Raw genomic sequence first — 23,594 nt, 5'->3', positions numbered from 1 at the left:
ATGCAAGATCCATATAAAGCAGTCTAGAGATGCCTGAAAAATCAGCTGAGTTCAAGACAGACTTATTTACTTTAGGGTGGATGTGACATAACGTAGGAACTTTTATACAAGTGCGTGAGGCTATAAATGCCCACTGGCAGAGGCTGAATCACTGTGGGGCTAACTGTGGCATCTCTGTTAATTTTCTCTCTCTCTTGAGGATATGCCCTTAAATTTTATATCCTGTCTGAGGACTTTCCAGGTACATGTTGGAAATTGGTTTGGCAGAAAGGGTGGGCATCATCTGTTCCATATTTTGATCTTGATACCCCTGGGTGAAGAAAACTATGTGGCTTCCCTGTGGCTAACACTCCTTCCCTAGTTCTGATGAGGATAACGACAATGGCGGGTATCTACGAGTAAATCTTCAGAGCTGGCATTTCTTGAACACACCGTCTGCAGGATGGTGTCTGAAAGCTTTCACGGCTGACCTTATTGAATGCTCACCAAAACTCTATGACAGATGATCTATAATCTCCCCCACTTTATAGACCTAAAACCCAAGGATTGGAGTAGTTAATAACACAGCTGAAAAACAGGCTAACTCTGGGATTCATACCTGGAAAATCTGATGTGGCTGCCATCGTGATTTTATAAAACATCAGCACCTAAAATTTGTGGTGCAAAAACATGAGTCATTTACTTATTGTTATTTTGTTTGTCTGTTTGTTTGTTTGTTTTAAGAAAGCACACACTTGTCGAGTTAGCAATTCACAAAGGGAGAGGAACCGGGTGAGAATCTTACTGCTTTCTTTGAAGCACAGCTTCTTTTTCTGGTAAGCGATGAAACTGGAGATGGCCCCTAGCACCGCCACAACCGCGGGCACCGTGATTCCGGAGAGCATTGCCGTGAGGTCACCTGTGGAAGGAAGGACAAGACAGTCTGGTTGGGATCCCTCCTACAGACCACATCCCAGGACACGCAGGTGGCTGGCAGAGATGCTCGATTGTGAGAGACACAGGAAGTGACCGAGCCAACTGTTTTCCAGAGGAAGATCCCTGAATTGCAAAACACAGACAGAAAAAACCAAGAGACCTTCCTTGAGCACGATGGTCCATTAAGGAGATGGACTCGAAGGACAAGGGCAAAGGGAAACAAAACCTGAAGACCGACAGTGGAGAAGGGGACAAACTCAGCCAAACAAAGACAGAAGATAAAGCAAGACAAAGAAAGACAGAGGAGCAAATAGGAGCTCCAGATGAAAGGGGGGCACACAGGGTGCAGGAGAGAAGAGAATGTCCCAGGGCAAAGCTTGGGGCTTGGAGAGGAATTGAGAGGGGCAGCCAGCATCCAAGGAAGCCAACAGCTCTTATCAGCACCTTACACTTGCTTTAGCTTTCAGCTCAGTTAGAAAACCCCCTTGGCTCCAAGAAGGGTATCTTTGGGTGTTAATGCAAGCATTCCAATTTACCTACTTTAAAAAAATATTTAACGTCAGCAAGAAATTTTAAGACCCCGTATTAAATGGAAGGACTTTGACAAATTCCCTTGGAACCTTGAGGGATCAGAAACCAAGGAGAGGGCAGGGCTTTCTCTCCAGCTGCTTCTCCAAGTGGCTGTGGAGGCTTGGGGACAGGGACGGCTCGGTGGTGACCCCCACTGAAGGTCAGTGGAACCCCCCCCCCAGACTCTGCTGCAATTTCCAAACCAGCCTCAAATGCTTTCCTGCTCTGAAAGAACACCTCCTCCTGAGCCCAGAAGTTCATGGCAGCAATCAGAACTGGTTATACTATGCAGAGCACCCCAAATCCAATTTCTTGGGGAGCCTTCATTGGTTTCCAGTGGGGTGGCAGGTCGTGTCTTCCCAACCCTATGCCCAGGGCACGTCCTCGTCCCCTGGGGGTGGAGAAAGCTTTCCCTGTCGATGATGATATTCCAGCACTGCCCAAATAACTTGCAGCCTTTTTCTTTCCTTTGGAAAAGTGCCCAGCTCGGAAGCTTGGCGCCTTAAGCATTCTTACGCATTCCAACTCTCAGCTCTTCTTCCCCTTTTCAAAAGCCCAAGCAATGACCTGTTAATTATTTTTCCTTTATTTACAACAAGGGCATTTCCACCCATTGTTGATAATTATCAAACCATTTTTATCTGTCCCGTGTCTACAGCTGTTTCTTGGACACGATAAGCATTCAGAAAGTCCTGCTGCATGGATCAGTGAGGGTCTATATACATGGACTTGTTTTTCTACATTCTTTGGATGAAAATGATGATCAGCTCTATGATCTATAATCAAGAGAGAATTCCCAGAGCCACACCAGGATTCCCAAAGCCGCCTTTGTGTCAATCCCCATTAGTGGAAAATGAAAACATTCCCTGTTTTGATAGCTGGATTTAAGACTTAGGTTTTTTCTGCAATAAAAGTCTTAGCAGCCCTTTAGCAGGGGAAAAAAATTATTTTCTGGGTTTCAGGAAAAACACTGACTTTCAACATTGAATATTGGTGATTGGGATTTCTCATCTATATTAACTACATTTAATTAATGCAATTGTATTATTATTGATACAATGAATAAAAATTATATTATTAACATATATGTGACTCTATATTAAAGTAAAGCAGGGTCAGAGCCATGGAAATGTTCTTCAAGTTTATCTTCTCTCTCTGATAAAGTCATACATTAAACATCCCCTATAAATGAGAAGCTAAGAATCATGGTTGGAAATAAATGTGCTACACATAAATTTTCCTATGGTATTTCCTTTTAAATGACCTTCCATCTTAGGTGACAGCTAAAAGCAAATGATTTCCTCTTCAAGGATGGCTTAAAAAACAAAAAGTGCATCGTTAAACATGATGATTACATGAAAGGGGCTCCCGCATGTGACTTGTCTTTTTTCCATGAATATTCATGACTTTTTAAAAATCCATGTTTGAAGAGCAAATAGATGTTAAAATATTTGGCCAAATATCTCCTCTGCCCCAGAAGCTGCTCAAAACCAGGGATGTGGCTGGAAGTAAAGTTAAAGCAAGACCTTGAAAATGTTTAGGGGCATGGGAGATGAAAACATACAGCTGTAGCCGTCACTTGTATGTATTTTTACAGTTTTTTAAGGAAATATTTTCATTGTTATTTCCTCATCAAAAGGAGTATGAAAAAGGCAAAACGAGGTAAATCATTTGTCTCCTGTGTCAAGAAAACAAAAAATCTTTTAGAACAAGGGGGTGGAGGTGGGGGGTGGACAAACTCATGCTTCCCAACTGCCCCTCGTAATTTATTTTACTCAAGGGCAAGTGGACCTGGGATGGCCCAGTGTTCACGAGCTTTAGTTACAAGGACTGAACAAAGGAGCAAGCCTTCTCATTATACGCAGGGGAGTGGAAGAGAGGGTGGGTTTAGCTGTGTCTCTTGCCAGTTGGGGGAATTTGGGCTGAGGGCAGACCTTAAAATGGGGATCAGACCCCCCATTTGCTGGGTCTTTTGGGAGAAGCTAAACTAGCTGCTTCGGCTAAGTGCTTGGGGACATTTGGCAAAGAGTTGCCCTTCTTTGTGCCAACGTCTTTATGGTCAGGATGAAAGGGCTGAATGTACAGTCTGGAGCATTTTCTTCCCCATTTTCTCACAACATGGGCAAGGAACCCCAAGGAAGACGTCAGAAACCAGATGCACTTACCTGACTGCTCTTTATCATGCCTTCCACCAGGAAGATTTTTGGATAAAGGAAAAGTCACACTTAAAGGCAGTTCCCTATTACCAGGGGCTGGGGAGATATCTGAGTGCAATGAATAGGGAACTGGTAAAGCCATTTTAATACAGCAACTGCATACTGGTAGTTGTTCCAATTTTAGCAGGGAGATATTCCCTCTCTGCTGTAACCTCCAGTTGGCCAAGGGCCAAGGGTATCCTGTTTTATGCCTATTCACATGAAAACCAGGCTCAGCTCCCATCTCGGACCACTGCATCCCCAGTTGTCCACGGGACTCTGCGGTGAATCTGGACAGTGCCTCATTTCCCTCTCATTGGTTTTGGAGAAGATGCTAGCTGGGGCCATGCATCCTGCCCAAGACACAGAGCATGGCTACAAGCTCAGCCCTTAAGTCTCCTGTTGATTTCTGGGATCCAGAGAATCCACTGATCTCACCAGCAGTGGCCATTGGCCAAGACCTAACCCTTCACCCCTGGGTGTTTTCTTCCTGCAAACTTTCCCTAAATTTCAGAGACTCTGTCTCACCCCCCCTTTATTTTTTTCCATGTCTAACATCAACATGTATTTGATTTGAAGCCAATGCTTGTACATTTATCAAAAGACGTTTGCATAGTCCAGTAACTCACCCAGTGATCTATAAACTTGAGAGTGTGTCTTTAGTTTTGTTTACTTAATATCAGCTAATCACTTCCTGGGCACCCATTATTCCAGGTCTGCACAGGCATTGCATGTCACACAGCTATAGAACTAAGGACTGCCTGTTACCCAAAAAGAGGAGAGAGCATGCAATATAGTGAAAGAACTCAAGCACTGCTTATTATACTAAAAGGAGGGAGTGCATGCTACAGAATCATAGAACTAGAGAACTACCTGGAACACATAAAAGAGTACATGTTACACAGCTATCAAACTAGAATATTGCCTGTTACACATAAAGGAGGAGTGCATGTTACACAGCTATAGAACTAGAGTATTGACTGGTTCACTAAAAGGGGAGAGGGCATGCAACACAGCCAGAGGATTCAAGTATTGCCTATTATACTGAAAGAGGGGAGTGCATGTTACACAGCCATAGAACTAGAATACTGCCTATTACATTAAAAGGGGGCAGAGATTGAACAGCACATCTAAATGCAGATTTAAATTGGAAAACATTTAATGTAGATTGATAGCAGTTGTGGACACGATTTCAGTGATGAGTCAAAAGGGTTTACTCGGAAAGTTTTTCCAGCTGAAAAGGGAGAGGGGGGCATTCTCAGTGGAAGGTAAACAAGCCATTCACTGAGCATCTCCCAGTGAGGCCCCAAGGAGGTGGTTTACTATGCTTGCAGGATTCATTCATCAATCCATGACAATTCAACATGAAAATATTTTTAATAACATAGAGAACAGACCAGCAGGGCATGAATCCAACATTCTCTTACATGACTGGTAGGACTGTACGTGATTCCAACCATTCTGGAAAGAATCTAGCAAGCTGTCACAGGAGTTAAAAGTGGCAACCCCTGTGAAAAACCTCACTCTGGGAAACTGCCTTAAGGGAGTAAAAATAGAGGATTTCCAACACCAGAATGTAAGGATATGCACAGGGATATCTACAAGAACCCCAAACTGGAATAACCTAAACACCTAACAATGAGGACTTGTTAAATAAATTGTAGCATGAAGGGGAAAGACCATGAAATAAAGGGGGGAGTGGAGCAACCCTACAAGGAAAGTTCATGTGGCTTCTTGTGGAAGTCTCTTTTGGAGGAGGAAGGCACATGGAAAATCTTCACCCCATTTTATTATTGTTTGTGGTTTAGGCTCAATTCTCAAAGAAGGAAATTCACCATTTGTGATGGTTAGGTTCATGTGTCAACTTGGCCAGGTGATAGTACCCAGCTGTCTGGTCAAGCAAACACTGGCCTAACAATTGCCATGCAAGGACATTTGAGGCTGGTTAATAAACCAACAGGCTGGTTTATTAAATCATCAGACAATTGACTGCAGCTGTGACTGATGACTCACCAAAGGGTGTGCCTTCCACAATGAAAGAATGCAATTGGCTGGATTTAATCCAATTAATCAGTAGAAGACTTATAAGCAAGACAGATAGAGGACCCTCACTTCTTCTTCAGCTGCCCAGTGAAGCATTTCCTGAGGAGTTCATCGAAGTTGCCGGTTCATTTCCTGAGGAGTTCATCGAACACATTCGGCGAAGATCCCGGTTCATTTCCTGAGGAGTTCATCGAAGTTGCTGGTTCATTTCCTGAGGAGTTCATCGGACGTCTTCCTTGGAGTTGACAGTTTGCTGACTGCTCTACAGAATTTGGAGTCGTGCATACCCAAAGTTCCGTGAGTAACTTTTACAATTTCATAGTCAGAGACACCTCTCATTGATTCTGTTTCCCTAGAGAACCCTAACTAATACACCTTGGTACCAGGAGTGGGGTCTTGAGAAACAGAATCTTAAAACGGGCTTTTACAATTTGTTTTCTACTCTGATTAGATTCAACGGCACTAATGACTCTATTTCCAATAATCAAGAGGGCACTGACAGTCCATGGCATGAATTGGCAAAGGAGATATGCAAAATAGCACCATTTGATTCTCCTAATCATACTCTAGTATGAAGCAAGGCTCTGGGTGACAGTGTTTTCAACACCTTCACAGAGTTTTGCAGAATTAAGAGGTATAATGATGTTGGCTGGCTGCTCTTAGATACTTTGGCTAAAGTTGTAAGAGAAAGGGATGAGCTAAAGGCTTCAAATTCAAAACTTAAACACCGTATGACAGATGTAAAGCAAATATCATTGCTTTCTTCTCTGTCTTATCCCCTTATCATATGGCATAACCCATACTGTTCATTTTGATCTATTTAAGCTAAAGGGAATCAATTTTAAGAGCTAATGTCACCCAAGGACTTGCACCCTATTCTGGAGAGATTTAGTGCATTTCCAGTTGTATGCTGCACAGAGGAGTATTGTTAGGCAAAATATATGTCTGTTATTGTTATCTACTTAGAGATAAAGTATGGTTTTAGGTGATGTGTATAACTGCCAAGTTGACAAGGGGTGGACTGTGATGGTTAGGTTCATGTGTCAACTTGGCCAGGTGACCCAGCTGTCTGGTCAAGCAAACACTGGCCTAACAATTGCCGTGAGGATGTTTGAGGCTGGTTAATAAACCAACAGGCTGGTTTATTAAATCATCAGTCAATTCACTGCAGCTATGACTGATAACTCACCAAAGGGCGTGCCTTCCACAATGACAGAATGCAATTGGCTGGATTTAATCTAATTAATACATTGAAGACTTATAAGCAAGACAGATAGAGGACCTTCACTTCTTTGGCTGCCCAGTGAAGCATTTCCTGAGGAGTTCGTCGAAGTTGCCAGTTCGTTTCCTGAGGAGTTCATTGAACACGTTCGTCGGAGGTCCCAGGACAGTTCCTGAGGAGTTCGCTGAAGTTGCCGGTTCATTTCCTGAGGAGTTCATCAGACGTCTTCCTTGGAGTTGACAGTTTGCTGACTGCTCTACAGAATTTGGACTCGTGCATACCCACAGTTGCGTGTCACTTTTACAATTTGATAGTCAGAGACACCTCTCATTGATTCTGTTTCCCTAGAGAACCCTAAGTAATACACCATTGCTGAATACGCTGAGGTAGAAATAAAGAATTTCCAAAGACTTTGTGTGGTGGTTTGAAGCTGTATGTACCCCAGAAAACATGTTCTTAAATGAAATCCATTCATGTGGGGGTGAACCTATTGAGTGTAGGAACTTTTTATGAGGTTACCTCAGTTAAGGTGTGGCCCAGCCCAATCAGGGTGGGTCTTAATCCTATTACTGGAGTCCTTTATGAAAGAATGAAAGTCAGGCACATAGAGACAAAGCCAGAGAGGGAGCAGCCCGAAGCTGGAAGTCAGTGGAACCCAGAAGGGAAGGGAGAGGCCAGAAGAGGCCGCCATATGCATTACCATATGACAGAGGAGCCAAGGATCAAGGGTCGCCAGCAGCCAGCTCCAAAATGCCAAAGCATTGCCTTGATTATACCTTGTTTGGGACTTTTTCCCAGCCTCAAAACCATGAGCTAATAAACACCCATTGTTTAAGCCAAGCCATTGCATGGTATTTGCTTGAGTGGCCAAGGAAACTAAAATGTTAGTGAAGAACCCCTGGTTTATACCCAGAGATCTGTAATGATCAGGAACTTGAAATGCATTTTATATGCATTTTACGTCGTACATGTGAGGCAGGTAATAAAACCCTCTTCTCTCAAGGAAGGTCAAGAACATCTGGAGAGTGGAACCAAAATAACCCTGGAAGGAAGACGTGTGGCTGTGATTTAAGCCCAAAGTCAAGGCTGATGTCAAATCTCCTTCCATCTCATGAGGGCAACTGTAAGGGCAAATTCTCAAGGAATCCTGAGCGATTCTGACCTGGTACCTAGCTATGCATTTATATTTACTTGAATACTGCTTCCAAACCCTTGAGGCATCTACAAATAGCAGAGCTCCCAAACCAACTTCCAAACATATGGCTTCACTGAGGGCTAAAGCTGTAGACCATAGATACTGCAGAACAGTTAGTAAACGTGGGATGGGGGGAAAACAGACAAAGAGGATGGGAATGTAACTGTACTTCCATCTGAAGTCCTGTCAGAGGGGTCAGAATCTGAGAAACCATCTAGGAAGGAAAAACACAGCGTCATCTCTCACACTGAAAGTTCTGAGGGGTCATCATGTCTTGGAGTAAAAGAAAAACAACATTAGACTCAAAAGCATTTCTGGGAGAACCCAATAAAGGAATTATCATTTCCATAGAAGCATAAAGGACACCACGAAGGAAATTTTACTTATTGTCAAAAAATAGTGTTAAAAATATTCAAAGACAACAATGAAATGGGAAAACATGTTCATAATGATGGGCAATAATTAACATCCATAATCAATGAAGAAGGCTTATAAATTAGCAAGGAAAAGTGGATGTCTTAAAATATTTAAAAAAGGGCAAAGGACCTGAATAACCAATACACAAAAGAACTAAAAATGGCCAATTGACATACTGAATTTATTTTGTTAATTCTGAAATAAGTCATGAAATTAGGACAATAGTAAAATACCATTTTATGCTCTCTCCTCGACAGAGATTTTCTAAGTGATAATAACCAGTGCTGGACATGATGTGGAGATAAGGACATTTGCTCACACTGCAAGGTGATTTTGTAAAACTCCAAAAGCAATTTTCAAAAATATGTCAAAAGATACAAAACTACTCACAAAAGTGACCTAAATTACTTGACTTCTAGATATCCTTCTAAAAACAATAATAATAATAATAATAATAATAAAGTGCAACAAAGATGACTTAAGTCTGCTTTCTACTTCATAATTCTAAAATATCAGAAGAAACATAACATTTTCAAAATTAAGAATGAAAGCAATTAAAGCATTATATTATATTATATGAGAGTCTTTAATTGCCACTGAAAGCCATATGATAAAATGACTAAATGGCATGAGAAAATGTTTATAGAATCTTGTTAAGCAAAAAATAATGTTACAACTCGGCAGGGTACAAAAGATTGGCACTTTCATTTTAAATTTTTTCATTTAAATTCATATGTAAAATACTGGAGAGAATAACCATCAAAATGTAAAGAGTGTTTATTTCACAGTATTAGGATATGGACACCATTTTCTGCCTTAAAAATTAAAAACAAACATATAGGCAAAAAAATCTAAAAATCTGATATTTCTGCAGTCATTCCATTCCAAAACTAGTGCTGGTCAGATCACTCTGAGAATACTGTGATATATCAGAAAAGCTGATTTATGCAGTCTTAGGCAACGCTTTTAAAAACCGTAACTTTCCTGCAGGAAATGCACAGCTGACACTTTTCTCCATCTCTGTTTTACATCATTAAAATCTCAGAATCCATTTTTGAAGGTTCTACAAAACGTTGGAAGTCAAATCAGCAAGCTGAAAATCAAATCCAAACCGACAGTACCTCTTTGAAAACCATATGTTCGACCCTTTAAAAACTGTAATTACCTTGTGCAAAGAATAAACAGTAAGCACATGCTAATCTACTGTCAACTCTCTCCGCTTAAAAGGAAATCCCTGCTCTTTGAAAAATTCAGAGGGGGCTCATGGAGCCCAAGTGTCTTACCAGAGGAGCCAGGTTTCGGATTCGGCTTCGGCTTGGCTGGGTCATCTGTTCACAAAAGACACACATTTCGATTGTGGACACTCTGACGTGATGACAAGAAAGCATCAGCCCACCAGACAGAATGCAGAGCTCAAGCTTTGTCACAGAGGGGGTACACATAGGTGCACATACAGCCATCTGTCAATTATTTCCACCCTCTCCGAACCACGGCATTTAACTTCATGCATTTCCAAGAGAAGCAAAGGCCAGTGTGTGGACTAGCTACAGAATTTGTAGGCTCCAGTGGAAAATAGAAGTAAGGGCACCTTGTTCAAATATCATTAATAATTTCAAGATTGCAATAGCAGGGTTTGAATCCACTGTCATTTTCCCCTACGGGCAGGGGTTCCTGTGCATTCAAGAAGCAGGCTCTGTCTAAGTGCAGGCATATTTGCCGTAGATTACTCCAAAGTGTGTAAGAGTTTAAAAGAAAAGTAAACATGCAGGCAAAGCACAAAAATACAATGACAATAACATATTTATTCCCTAGGTGTTCACTGTAAAAATGTGCATTCTAGCTATAATTTAAAAGACACAAGACTCTTAAATAATAGTAATTTGGTGATTATGAGCAAGACAGCAAGCCAGTCGGTTTAAATTAAGTATTCACTTTTTCCTCCACCAGTCAGGGCGTCTTCTAAGTTGAAGCCATCATCTGCAAGGGAAAAATGGATTGTGAAGACAGAAGTTCTGAGTGAAACCAGGAAAGAAATGAAATCCTAAGCAGATGGAGGAATCTTAAATCCCACATCCCTAGGATACCTTCTTTTTTCCCCTGAATATCACTTGGACCAGGATCTCACTAGAAAGTCTGCATTCCTGATTGTTTTCACATCATCTTCTCTCAGATGGAAAGAGTACAAAAATTATATACATATATATTTATAATATTGTATATATGTCAGGTCAACAGGTTATATGGGCACCTTAGCCTCAAATATTTATATTTTGTCCCACATAAAATGACCACACAAGGAGAGAAAATCTCAGATACTCAGAGTAAAAGGATCCAAGGATGCTGGCAAGATAACCAAAACTATTTCATAGATGTGCCAGTGTTCCTTTCCTTAAATCATCACATGAGATGACATCAATATCACACAACCATTCAAATATTATTATAACATTCTAATATTAATCATAATATGCCATGATTATAACACCAAAGCATACCCAGAAACCCTGACCTTTCTGTCCCTCCATTATATTTGTTTTCACAGCCACACCCTGCTCTCTGGGGAACCCCAGCACAGAAGGCTTTTTTTTCCACCCTCTTGCATGCTAAGATCAATTCCTTCTTACCAGCCGAGGGGGGCTTTTTGGGTGGCGCATGGGTGGGTTTCTTGTCATCCTTGTCTGAAAAGAAAGACATTTTATCAGTAAAACTTGCACTTGGAAAAAAAAAAAAGGTCAATTCCCAAGGATATTACATCTCATTAAAAATAGTGGGGGAATGCACAGCGTCTTTTTTCCCCACCACCCCCCACAGTGGCCACGTGGAGGCTGGCTCTTGAGCTCGTGTTTGAGGTCCTTAGGCTGGCTGTGGCCCTGGCTTGTCACTGAGACCCAAACCCAGCTCTGGGGGCTGAGGGGGGCTAGGAGGGGACGAGATGGGAGGAAGCTAGGAGAACAGAAAGGTGAGCACCAAGACTGGACTTTGAGGTCCTGGAACCATGCAGGAGGAGGAGGGATAGGGGGTACCCCCTCTTTGCCTCTTGTCACCCCCACACCGAATGCCCCCTCTGGGATGCAAAGCCCAGCAGGCAAAGGTTGGAAGAAGCGAGCAACCTGCTATCGCAGGCATCCTTCGTTCCCATTGTCCTGTCCCATTTCCCCTGGGAAATACTGCAGCTGGTTTGGTCTCAAGCTTTCTGTGCTGGACCACAGCAGTTGAAATGAATAAACACGGAAAGTTTTAGGGCAGAGGAACTATTCTGCATGGTACTGTAATGCTGGAGGTATCATGGTACGCTGCTGTGAAAACCCATCAAAATGTCTACACAAAGAGCGCCCCCTCTTGAAAACCACAGGCTGTAGTTAGTAACAATGTTTCCATACTGGCTCAGCCTTTGTTACATTGTAGCAACTAATGCAAATGCTAATAGGGAAAACCTTGGAGGGAGGGTTTCATTAGATAGGAATTCTGTACTTTCTTTGCGACTTTTCTGTAAACCTAGACTGCTCTAAAAAATGGTTTATTATTATTGTTTAAATATAAGAAAAGGATAAAGGATGGGGGGTGTGCAAGAATGGGAGCCAGAGATGAAAGTCTTAAATGCTTTTTTGTTCGTGTGCATCCCTGAGGGGAGCTGGGACGGAGGAGAAACAAGGGGTGGTGGGGAGGGTCCCCCGCACTCACCATGCACTGACCAGGGGTGGAGAGAAAGGCAGGTGTGAGGGCAGCGGACGGGGGCCGGGAACCCACCCCCCCTTGCACCCCGGCATGCCCAGCGGGTGTCAGCCCCCTCCCCAAGCACCTCACAAATCCACGGAGTGTTTGTGCACATTGCAAGGCAGTACCAATTATTCCACCAGTGAGGGAAGCTTTTTCCTCATGCGGATATTCTGATTTTCCTCACCGTGTGTTGATGGAGCTATCATGACACATACAAATGTACGTACGACATTAAAATAAAATATTTACCGTATTTTCTTAAATGTTATTATGACTTACCAGGAATAGCATCGGATAAATCAAAATCTTCATCTGAGAGAGAGAGGAAAAAAAAAAGTCACGTTAGAAATGAGGAAAATAAAATTAAATTGGAAAATCAACCTAAATGATCTGCTGTTTTTCTGGATATTGCCATGACAGAGGTGTTCAACAGCTTTAAAAAAATGTGTCGTGTGTTGCAATTTATCTTTGTCAGACCCCAGAAAAAGAGTCTAACAAATAGAAGAAATGTCTGATCTATGGGCCCTGCTGCTTATCTCATAGATACCAGGTGCTCCATAAACTAAGGGTTGAAGGCTGTTTTAGGAATCCCAGTCACAGTGGCACCTAGACCGCAGGGGGCGGACAAGGGAAGATCAGATATGCCCATAAAGATGAATGACCATAAACAAGCCAAAAGGCCTACTAACTCCACATAGATAATACAGTGCACATCAAAGAAGAGTAGTGTGTTAGAGTCTTAGTAACCAGTCAGCAGAAACTGATAAGCACTCACCCAATCGAGGCCCAGAACACACTCAGCAGAACCCTTCCCCCCCAACACCCAACGTGGGTTTTTCCTTTAAAAAATGCTGCTCTCAGATAGAGGGCTGGAGCCATTTTTCCTTTCTTTCTTTTCTGATGGCTCCCACCTGCTTTCTTCTGCTTTCTTCCTCTAATAAACCTTAAATTCTCTACTTAAACCATGACGCGCTGCGTTGCATGGATTCTTGAACGGCTCTGGACCTAACAATCTTCTCATTCTGCGGGACACTGTTTACGAGTTCCGACTTGGCGGGCCTGGGCCAGGGGAACTGATCAGCCCCTAGGAAAGGTAGTGGGGCACGGGCGGTAGCGCCCTCCACGGCCCCCCGGGCCTGAGAAAGTGGAGCCGAATGCAGGCCCCATTTCCTCACCCCAAAGTACAACCGTTGGGGAGGGCTTGCCGGAGAAAACCCCCCCCCCGTGCCTTACCTGCACCCTCCACCCTCTTCGTTACCATAGCAACTCCCGCCCTCCCCGTTGCCGAAGCAACTCCCGCCCCTTTTCAAACAACCTCCGCGCCCTCTCAGAACCAATCCAAGCCTTTAACCCCTACAGCTACCCCGCCCTCTAAACCGCCCGATATAAGCTTGTACTCTCCCCTAATAAACTCTCTCGGCTTCATCACCCTCAAAGAAACGTGTCCCGCCTGTTTCTTCTCGCCGCCCTCCACACCTTGCACGCCATCGCCGGGGACCGGGCCCAGTCCCCCGCCTCGCCCTCGCCTCCGGGAAAGAGCCCCCGCCGCCGGTACCCTCCGAGCAATCCCGAGAGCCGAGGGTTCAGCAACCGGCCGCCCCCCCCCCTCAAGAAACAAAAAAACAAGGCCGCAACTGGCGCCCAACGTGGGGCCGGTCCTCTCCACACAGCGGTCCAGTAAACCACCCGCTCGCCCGGACGCCTCTCCAACTCCCCTTCTCCTCGCCTGCAAGGTAAGGGCCGCCTCTCCCTCGCCGCCCCGCGGAGCCGCCTCTCCCTCGCCGCTCCACGTCCGGAGCCGCCTCTCCCTCGCCGCTCCACGTCCGGAGCCGCCTCTCCCTCGCCGCTCCGCGCCCGGGCCGCTCTTCCTTTCCCGCATTAACCCGGCTTTTGCCCCCGACTACCTTTCGTCTTCTCTTCCTATGTCCCCCCATTCCTCCTAACACTCTTCCTCCAGTAGCTTTCCCTCTTCCCCTCCATCACTTTGCTGTAGTCCTTTGTGTCTTTGTTTCTTTGTTTGGCGCCGTGTGCCTCTTTGCAACCGCCCCCCCCCCAGACTGCTCTCGCTACCAGAGGGTCCTGCTTTCTATTCTCGCCGTCTCCTTCGGCCTCGCGGCCACGGTTTACCTCATTTTCTTTACTCAATAATCAACCCCCCCCTTTTTTTTTTCTCTTTCCCCCTCCGCTATGGGTAATCGTCTATCTGCACGCCAAGCACCTCAAGTTCACGCTCTAGCGGGTCTCCTAGACACACATCGCTGTAAGGTGTCTGTCCGGCAGCTGCAAGTATACTGGGACCTCCTGCTGCCCTTTAACCCATGGCTCACCACTTGCCATCTTTGGGACCCTGTTACTTATAATCGCCTTATTGATCGGGTCACCAACGCCATGGAACATGAGAGCAAGCGCTTCCCTCCCGGCTTGCTCCCCACCTTAATAACCGTCCGCTCCTGCCTTCAAGGCTCCCTCCCCCCTGATCGAGGCCCCATTAAATCCAAGGAGGCCCTATCAACTCAGTCAACAGATTCAGACAGCGAGACCAATGCAGACCACGATTCGGACGCAGAATCCTTAGTCGAGCAGATTAACAACGCACTCGAAGTCGCCCCCCAAAAACAAAGCAATACTAAGCCTCTCCAAAATGGCGAACTTCCTCCTTCTTCTTCCACTGAGGGGAGGAAGTGCTCTAGTGATGACGTCAGCCCTAAGCCGAGCCGAAAACCGCATGCGCTTTACCCCGCCCTTTCACAGGGCGGAGTTAGTCCGCCATCTTATGCCTTAGGCCCCGCCCTTTCACAGGACGGGGCTAGTCCGCCATCTTATGCCTTAGCCACGCCCACCGCGCCACCATCTTGCGACGCTTGGGGCCTCCCACTTTCGCCTCCCCCTTCGGCGAGCTCCCCCTCGAAGCTGCTACTGGCAGCTGCCGCCGCTCCTCCCACCCTGCCGACTAACAACCCCTGGCTGCCTTCTACACCTCAAGGCAACCCTTGGGACAACGCTCCCCCTACCCCCACTCCCGTGCCAGGCCCTCTGCAAGCGCGTCCTCCTTTCTCTCGTGCTTTTCGCTGCTTTCCCCTTAACCTTACCCCCACACCACAGAAACCGTATGACTGGTATCCCATTGATTCGGATACTATCAAGCAGCTTCGCAGGGCCGTCAAGGAAGACGGGTTAGGTAGCCCATACGCTTCTCAATTATTGCAGGATATCGCCATGGACTTTTGCCTCCCCCAAGATTGGGCCTCGCTTGCCCGTACCATCCTTAACCCCGGCCAGTTTGTTAATTGGCGTGCTCACTTCCAGGCGGAAGCAGCTAAGCAAAGCGAGCAAGACGCAGCCACTGGAGTCTATCATCACCCCGAAGCTTACTTGGGCACGGGAGCGTTTATAAATGCATCTGCTTATATTAATGCACCTGCCACCTTTTGGCCTATCCTTCGGGGAATCGCCTTGCGAGCTTTTGCCAGCTGTTCCGCCTGTCAGCCTGCCAAATTCACCAAGCTCCTTCAGGAGCCAAATGAGCCTTTTGCCACCTTTGTCTCCAGGGTTGAAGAAACCTGCGCTCGGAAGGTTAGTGATCCCCAGGCCCAATTGGCTCTCGCTCGAGAACTCATTCTCGAGGGAGCCAATCCCCCTTGCAAGCAGGCTATTCTTCCCTTGCGGGAGAAAGGCCTACACGATTGGGTACTCGCCTGCAGCGCCTTTGACCCAGCTGCCGCGTCCCTAGCCCAGGCTGTCTCTGGCGCTGTCACTGCCGCCTTAGCCGCCACCACCGGTTGCTTTAAGTGCGGGCAGAGCGGTCATTTTGCCCAGGAGTGCCCCAACGCAGAGGTCAACCGCCCGCCTTTCATGCAGCGCAATGGGCGCCCCCCTCCCACTCCTTGCCCACGCTGCCAGTGTGGCTATCACTGGGCGCACGATTGCAAAAATAACCCCAAAACCCACTGCCGCTGCCCTGGTGTCAATCAGCGCCAAAACGCTGAGCAAGCTTTAAACTCCAAGCGGAGCAAGCCTCAGCCCCGCCCCTAAGAGGCAGCGTGCCGGCCGGTTCTAATAAAACTAATCACCTCACCGGCAATAAAACGCTTCTCTGGACAGTCCCTATCACTCCGGAAAAGCCTACCCGTAAATTAAGAATAGGGGGGCAATGGTACACGGGCACGCTCGATTCAGGGGCAGAAGTCTCTTGCATGCCCGCTCAGTATGCCACCATGTGCATGGTTCTCGATGGTCCCTCAGTAGTGGGAGCCACTGGTACCTCCACCTCTCTCCAGGCCATGGGACCCATTAAGTGGGAGGATGAAGAGGGCCACTCAGGCACCTTCCGCCCGTTATTCCTACACACCATAGACCAAATTCTATGGGGCCGTGATATCCTCGCCGCCTCTGGGGCAGTGCTTACCACGCAGCCCCCCCAATAATGTGCGCCACTGCTCGTTTAACACCTCCAGCGCCCGTTCCTCTGCAGTGGGATACTGAGGAACCTATATGGGTGGAGCAGTGGCCCCTTCCCACGCATAAATTAGTGGCACTCCAAGCCCTTGTCCAAGAACAATTGAACGCTAGCCACATAGAACCTTCTACTAGTCCCTATAATTCGCCAGTGTTTGTTATTCATAAAAAAGCCACAGGGAAATTTAGGCTCCTCAATGATCTGCGGGAGATCAATAAGCATATTCTTCCCATGGGCTCCCCGCAGCCTGGCCTCCCCCATCCGGTGGCCATCCCAGCCCACTATCATGTAGCCACCATTGACATCAAAGACTGTTTCTTTTCCATCCCGCTTCATGAGCGAGACCGCCCTCGCTTTGCCTTTACAGTTCCCGTCCCCAATCACGCGGGCGCGGCTAGCAGGTACCAATGGAAAGTCCTCCCTCAGGGGATGCGTAACAGTCCGGCCATCTGCCAAATGTATGTTAATCACGCAGTGGCCCCCCTGCGAAAGCGGGCCATGCTCATCCATTACATGGATGACATCTTGGTGGCCGCTGAGGACGCCGAGGCTCTTCCTCTAATCCTTAAAGACCTCACCACTAATTTAGCTGACCTCGGCCTTACGGTTCAGCCCGATAAAGTTCAGATTGTGCCACCATTAGCCTTCTTAGGGTTTAGTATTGATAAAACCATTGCCCCGTCCGCTCCCCAGCTGGACATACCGGATCGGGTCACTATCACTGAGCTTCAACAGCTCTGCGGTCAGATTAATTGGCTCCGCTCTGCGTTGCCAATCACCACTGCGCAGCTCCAACCACTCTTTATGCTGCTGAGTGTCCCAGAAGCCCCGCCGCTAGCAATCTCCCAGCGCATTAAGCTCACCCAGGAGGCAAAGGAGGCCATTGCCGCCATTAACAAGGCGCTCGCCGCCTGCTGTCTCAACAGGTTCAGCACTAGAGAGGGCAATCTTATAGCACTCATCCTTTCTACGCCCGGAACACCCATGGGCTGCCTGTGGCAAAATGGCCCTCTACTTTGGGCGCACCCTGCTAAAAGTCGGCTCAGGAAAATCTGCCCCGCAGTGCGGCTCTGGATCAGCCTAGCTTCAGATCTAGTCACCCTGGCTGTTCATGTATTTGGAGAGCCGCCGGGAAAAATTGTTTGGCCCCTGGACGCAGGCCAAACCCGCCTGCTTATACGTGATAACCCGGACATGCAAATCCTCTTAGAAGGATTCCAGGGGGAATTCAGCTGCCACTATCCTAGCCATCGACTGTTACAGGGGCTCGCCAAGCTTCCCTTCCGCAGCCCCTTCCACCCTTTCCCCTCCTCTGCACCCATCCAGGGTGCCACTACCGTCTTTACTGACGCCTCCAAAACCCGTTTCGCCTTCCTCTCTTATTCCCAGGACCACCCGGAACCCCGCCTATTCAGTTATGTCAACCTTCATTCAGTCCAAGTGGGGGAAATTCTGGCGGTGTCATACGCGCTAAACACCCACTGTAACCACCCAGTTAACATTTTCACTGACAGCCTCTACACTTATCAGGTCTGCCGAGTCCTCGCATTTTCCACCTTTTTCCCCGGGAACTCGGCCATTGATAAAGCACTTTCTGACCTCAGGAGCATCCTGGAGCATCGACAGGATCCTTGGTTCATTAGCCACATTCGTAGTCACTCAGGCCTTCCGGGGCCCCTGGCTAATGGCAATAGTATAGTAGACCAAGCGGTCTCAGCTCAGAATACCCAAGCTATGCTAACTCACACGGCAGCCCCTCCGGGGGATGCTGTTAACCAGGCCAAGTTATTGCATTCCAGGTTTCACTTTTCGGCTATGTCGTTACATCATTTATGTGGCCTCCCCCTAGATACCTGTAAACATCTTGTCCGCAATTGTGCAACTTGTGCGCCCTTTGCGCCGCTTGGCCCCTTGCAACCTCAGGGAGTCAACCCACGAGGCCTAAAACCCAATTCTAGATGGCAAATGGATGTAACTCACGTTTCGTCCTTTGGGCGCCTCAAGTATGTACATGTAATGATTGACACCTTCTCAGCCATGTGTTATGCAGTCCCCCTCGCCGGGGAAACGGCCAAACACTGTATCAAGGCCCTAAGACAGGGAATTCTCTTCATGGGAGTCCCCTGGGACATAAAAACGGACAATGGGCCTGCCTATCGCAGTGCCTCCTTTGCGGCCTTTCTTCAGTTATATAACATCACCCATCATTTCGGCATCCCCTATAATCCACAGGGGCAAGCCATTGTGGAAGCAGTCCATCGCCGCTTAAAAACACAAATTGAAAAAGAAAGGGCAATGCTCCCCCAGGCAACTCCAGGGGACCTTATCATAGCAGCCCTTATTCACCTTAATCTACTCACATTCAATAAAGAAGGGCTTTCGCCCCTACATAAACATTGGGGGCCCTCGTATAGGCCCACCCAGGCCCCGATGGTCTACTGGAAGGACCCAGAGAATAATGCCTGGAAGGGTCCCTCCCCACTCCTCGCCCAGGGGCGCGGGTTTGCTTGTGTTTTCCCAGATGATGCATCACAACCAATCTGGATCCCGGGAAAAGCAATCCGACCCGCCACCAGCAGCCAGACGGCCGACAAGACGAGAACGCCGCCGTCTCCGCAGCCTAACGTACCAGATGACAACCTTGCAACTGGACCAGGAAGGCCGTCCGAGAGCACCCCCGGAGAGGCATGAAAACTCGCAAGAGGAAAGACAAGAAATCGTCCAAATCATGCGCCTATACAGACAGGCAAAAGCCAGCCCCCTACACCTCCATAACCCCCACCCAAGCATTGCTTCCCTTCTAATGGTCATGCTTACCCTCGCCTCTTCCACCCAGGCCAACTCACTACACCAACCTTTTAACTGGACAGTCCATATCATGGGGGGAATAGAGAAGGACCTCCTCTATAATGTTACAGCCGAGGCTCCTTCGTTTACTGCCAGCATTTGTGATTTTGTTCAATTCACAGGTTTATACAATAATAATTGGTTACGTAATCAATGTCAAGGCGGCCTCGTTTCTGGTTATTACATATGTCCCTCCACAGGCAAAGGCTGTGCTGACCCCTCGCATTTTTATTGCCCCTCCTGGGGGTGTGAAACAATGGCCTACGGATGGTCTGAAGCTCCCAATAGAGATCAGCACCTCCAAGTGTCATGGACAAAGCCAAATTGGCGCAATATAACCCTTAAGGTAAAAAACCCCGGCGAGGACAATTGGCTTGGTGGCCGCACATATGGCCTCCGCCTCTACATGGAGGGCTATGATTGGGGTGGTCTCTTCTCTATACAAAAAAGACACCCCACCGCCACCGATCCGAGCGGCGTTGGCCCCAACAAAGTCCTTAACCCCCTTAATCCACGGCCCTCCAGCCGCACCTCAGCTGCAAACAGCGCATCGCCAACTCCACCGCCCCAACCTTTCCTACCCCCCTCTCGTTACTCCTCTCCCCTCCTCGACCTTATCCAAGCGGCCTTCACCTCAGTGAATTCCTCCAACCCCAATCTTACCTCCTCTTGTTGGCTTTGCCTCTCCACCTCTTCCTCCCTGTATGAGCCCGTCGCCTCCAACCTTTCCTTTTCAGAAAATACAGAGAACAGCCCCTCGGAATGCAATTGGAATACCTCTGCCGTCCCCCTAACCTTTCATTCAGTCTCCTTTACAGGAAAGTGTATCCGCCCTCGCTCAAACAACTCTCCCAACCTCACAGCTTGTGCCAACTACTCATCTCCCAGCAGCTCTGCCAAATTTCTTATTCCTCACAACTCCTCCCAATGGCTCTGCTCCTCTACAGGACTTACCCCCTGCCTTAACGTGCAGACCCTTAATACAACTAATGAAACTTGCCTCCTAATTGTCCTTATCCCTAGGGTCCTATACCACAGCGAGGAAGACTTCTTTCTCCGCCTGGAAAGAACTGCAGCTCCTGCCCCACTGCAAAAGCGAGAGCCCATCACCGTCCTCACGATTGCCTCCCTCCTAGGTCTTGCAGGCGCTGGCACCGGAATCGCTGCATTAGCCAGTCAAGGCTCCGCCCTAACTCACCTCCGGGCGGCTGTTGACGAGGACATTCGTCACCTACAAAACGCTATTTCCCATCTTAAAAATTCTGTCAACTCCCTCTCTGAGGTCGTGCTCCAAAACCGCCGAGGTCTCGACCTTCTCCTCCTCAAAGAAGGAGGCCTTTGCGCCGCCCTAGGAGAAGAGTGCTGTGTATATGCCAATTCCACAGGTCTCGCCGAAGACAGCCTAAAGAAGGTCCGAGAGGGACTAGAACAACGCAAAAGAAACCGTGAAACCACCAACTATTGGTCCCACATCTTTACCCCCCTCCTCCCATACCTCCTCCCTCTCATCGGCCCCCTACTAATGATTATTCTAGCTCTCACCCTAGGGCCCTGCATTATCCGCAGAATTGTCCAGCTTGCTAAGAACCAAGCCGATGCTGTCTTTTCATCATTTGTGCAAATCCAGTATCAACAACTCGCCTCTACTAAAGAAACTAACCCTCTGCAGCGTCACCACCCTCGTCCATCCCGCAAGCAGCGAGGCCCCTCTCGAATGCCCGGGCGCCACACCAACGTCGAGCTCCAGCCTCTCTGACTACCATCTACCCCTATCCCTTCCCCCACCTCCCCTTTCCCTCATCCCTTGGCGGATCTCTCCGGTAAGCTTCTTCCTCTAATTAGAAAAGAAGGGGGAAATGCGGGACACTGTTTACGAGTTCCGACTTGGCGGGCCTGGGCCAGGGGAACTGATCAGCCCCTAGGAAAGGTAGTGGGGCACGGGCGGTAGCGCCCTCCACGGCCCCCCGGGCCTGAGAAAGTGGAGCCGAATGCAGGCCCCATTTCCTCACCCCAAAGTACAACTGTTGGGGAGGGCTTGCCGGAGAAACCCCCCTCCCCCCCCCCCCCCCCCCCCGTGCCTTACCTGCACCCTCCACCCTCTTCGTTACCATAGCAACTCCCGCCCTCCCCGTTGCCGAAGCAACTCCCGCCCCTTTTCAAACAACCTCCGCGCCCTCTCAGAACCAATCCAAGCCTTTAACCCCTACAGCTACCCCGCCCTCTAAACCGCCCGATATAAGCTTGTACTCTCCCCTAATAAACTCTCTTGGCTTCATCACCCTCAAAGAAACGTGTCCCGCCTGTTTCTTCTCGCCGCCCTCCACACCTTGCACGCCATCGCCGGGGACCGGGCCCAGTCCCCCGCCTCGCCCTCGCCTCCTCCGGGAAAGAGCCCCCGCCGCCGGTACCCTCCGAGCAATCCCGAGAGCCGAGGGTTCAGCAACCGGCCGCCCCCCCCCCCTCAAGAAACAAAAGACAAGGCCGCATCATTCTATATATTCACTTTCATGCCTAAAAATACGAATAGAGTAGCCCTCCTTTCAAATAACTTATTATTGCTCTATAGCTTAGCAGAAATTAAAATAGTGGGGAAACAAGGCAATTTTGTATATTATTCTTAAAAAGCAGGATCTTTGAAACAGAAGAATAACAATGTCCAATATATAATGGAAAAGACACCCAAAATGCAAAATCCTTCCTTTTATCAGCAACTTGTCTGTAATCCACAAAACAAAATATATTTTTTATAGAAACATGAGACAACCCAGAAAAGCACATATAAAGGGGGAAAAAAGTCTTGTGATTCCACAGGGTTAGAAGACTGCCATAATTTCTTGGCTCTTTGATCTTATTGCTACTTTTCTCGTTAAAACAATCTCAATACCATTTCTATCTGGACATCTCTGATGGATTGTGGGGGTGGGGGGAGAGCCAAGTTAAGAACATTCTCAAATAACTTGCTTGGACTGTTTGGCCAGAGAAACTGAGGGGGACGTGAAAGTCAAGTTTCTCCGTCCCTCACAAGAAAAGGACACAGCCCTTCAATCTCAGTAAGGACTAAATGTTTCAGGCTCCAAACATCCCACAGATGTCATCTTATTATTACGATATGTTCAATTCTATGGAAATGCAAACAGACATGCTGTATTCTGCCATTGTCTATCGTCTGTGTGTGTGTACGTGTGGGTTTGTGTGTGTGCACATATGTACGTGTATATATCTTTCTGAACACGTCTTGAGAATGGATAGGAAGTAGAAGAAACTCAGAAACAACTGATATTGGACCCATATCAGGAAGCACAGCTGGTTGCTTCCACACTTGGAGAACGTGGAAATGACTGTTTCAGAACCCCAAGGCTAACACTGCACACACGGGCATGGGATATGGCAAACACAGTTCCTGTTCTCCCTGTGGTGTGCAACAGATTTTTATGCACCAGCAAGTGGAGGCATTGTGGATGCAAAATATCCCGTCGGGCAAATGCATCAACTATTCTTGTGGACATACATTTCCACGTCAATGTGTAGAGCTATTTTAACTCCTTGACATGCTCCTTGCTTGAAACAGCATCTGAGCTCTCCCAGATGTGCACCAGCCACAGGATTTCTAAATCTTTGGGGCAAGTTTACCATGTCAGAGCAAACTGCCCCATACAAAGGGATTTCAAGAGTAAGTGATCTAGGCTTTAGGGTAGAAAAAGGGACTTAGAAAGAAACAGCAGAGCGAGACTTTAGAATGCTAAAAACCAAACCAAATCCCCACGGACTTGAAAGTCAAACACAATTGGTTTCCTTTTGCTTTTAATGTTTAAATCCTTCTAATTTCTAATAGAGAAGTTAGCTACAGATGCAACTACCAAAGAAACAAAACAAAACAAAGCAAAACATAGCCCTTTATATTGACTCATAGACTCCCACCTTCAGGAAACACTTACTTGGAAAAGGGGAAATAAAGGGAGGCAAGAGAGTTTTTCGAAGGTTTCCACATTGATGGCCTTGTTTCTTTCTGAGTCTCCC

The 23,594-nt window shown here is 47.3% G+C and overlaps 1 protein-coding gene across 11 annotated transcripts in view; it reads right to left on the bottom strand.

Annotated features, from left to right (window-relative positions):
- CD99 (CD99 molecule (Xg blood group)) overlaps positions 1–23,594 on the bottom strand; it is a 51,440-nt gene that overhangs the window by 13,709 nt on the left and 14,137 nt on the right. For 3 of the 11 annotated variants that reach the window (XR_005215019.1, XR_005215020.1, XM_037824603.1), the window contains exons 2-8: positions 12,554–12,586; positions 11,182–11,235; positions 10,490–10,534; positions 9,841–9,885; positions 8,310–8,354; positions 785–898; positions 599–647 (exon numbers count right to left, since the gene is read on the bottom strand). Coding sequence is in view for 8 of the 11 variants with exons in the window: in XM_037824603.1 (XP_037680531.1) it covers positions 631–647; positions 785–898; positions 8,310–8,354; positions 9,841–9,885; positions 10,490–10,534; positions 11,182–11,235; positions 12,554–12,586 (353 nt within the window). In the remaining 3 variants the exon portion in view is untranslated. The remainder of the gene's footprint in view (positions 1–598; positions 648–784; positions 899–8,309; positions 8,355–9,840; positions 9,886–10,489; positions 10,535–11,181; positions 11,236–12,553; positions 12,587–23,594) is intronic. The other 8 variants (XM_037824604.1, XM_037824598.1, XM_037824597.1 and 5 more) reach the window with 4 other exon arrangements.

The sequence above is a fragment of the Choloepus didactylus genome (genome assembly GCF_015220235.1).
Source record: "Choloepus didactylus isolate mChoDid1 chromosome X unlocalized genomic scaffold, mChoDid1.pri SUPER_X_unloc1, whole genome shotgun sequence".
In the NCBI taxonomy this organism is placed as follows: domain Eukaryota; kingdom Metazoa; phylum Chordata; class Mammalia; order Pilosa; family Megalonychidae; genus Choloepus; species Choloepus didactylus.
Note: the sequence above shows the minus strand (reverse complement) of the source record. Positions and strands in the feature narration are given on the sequence as shown.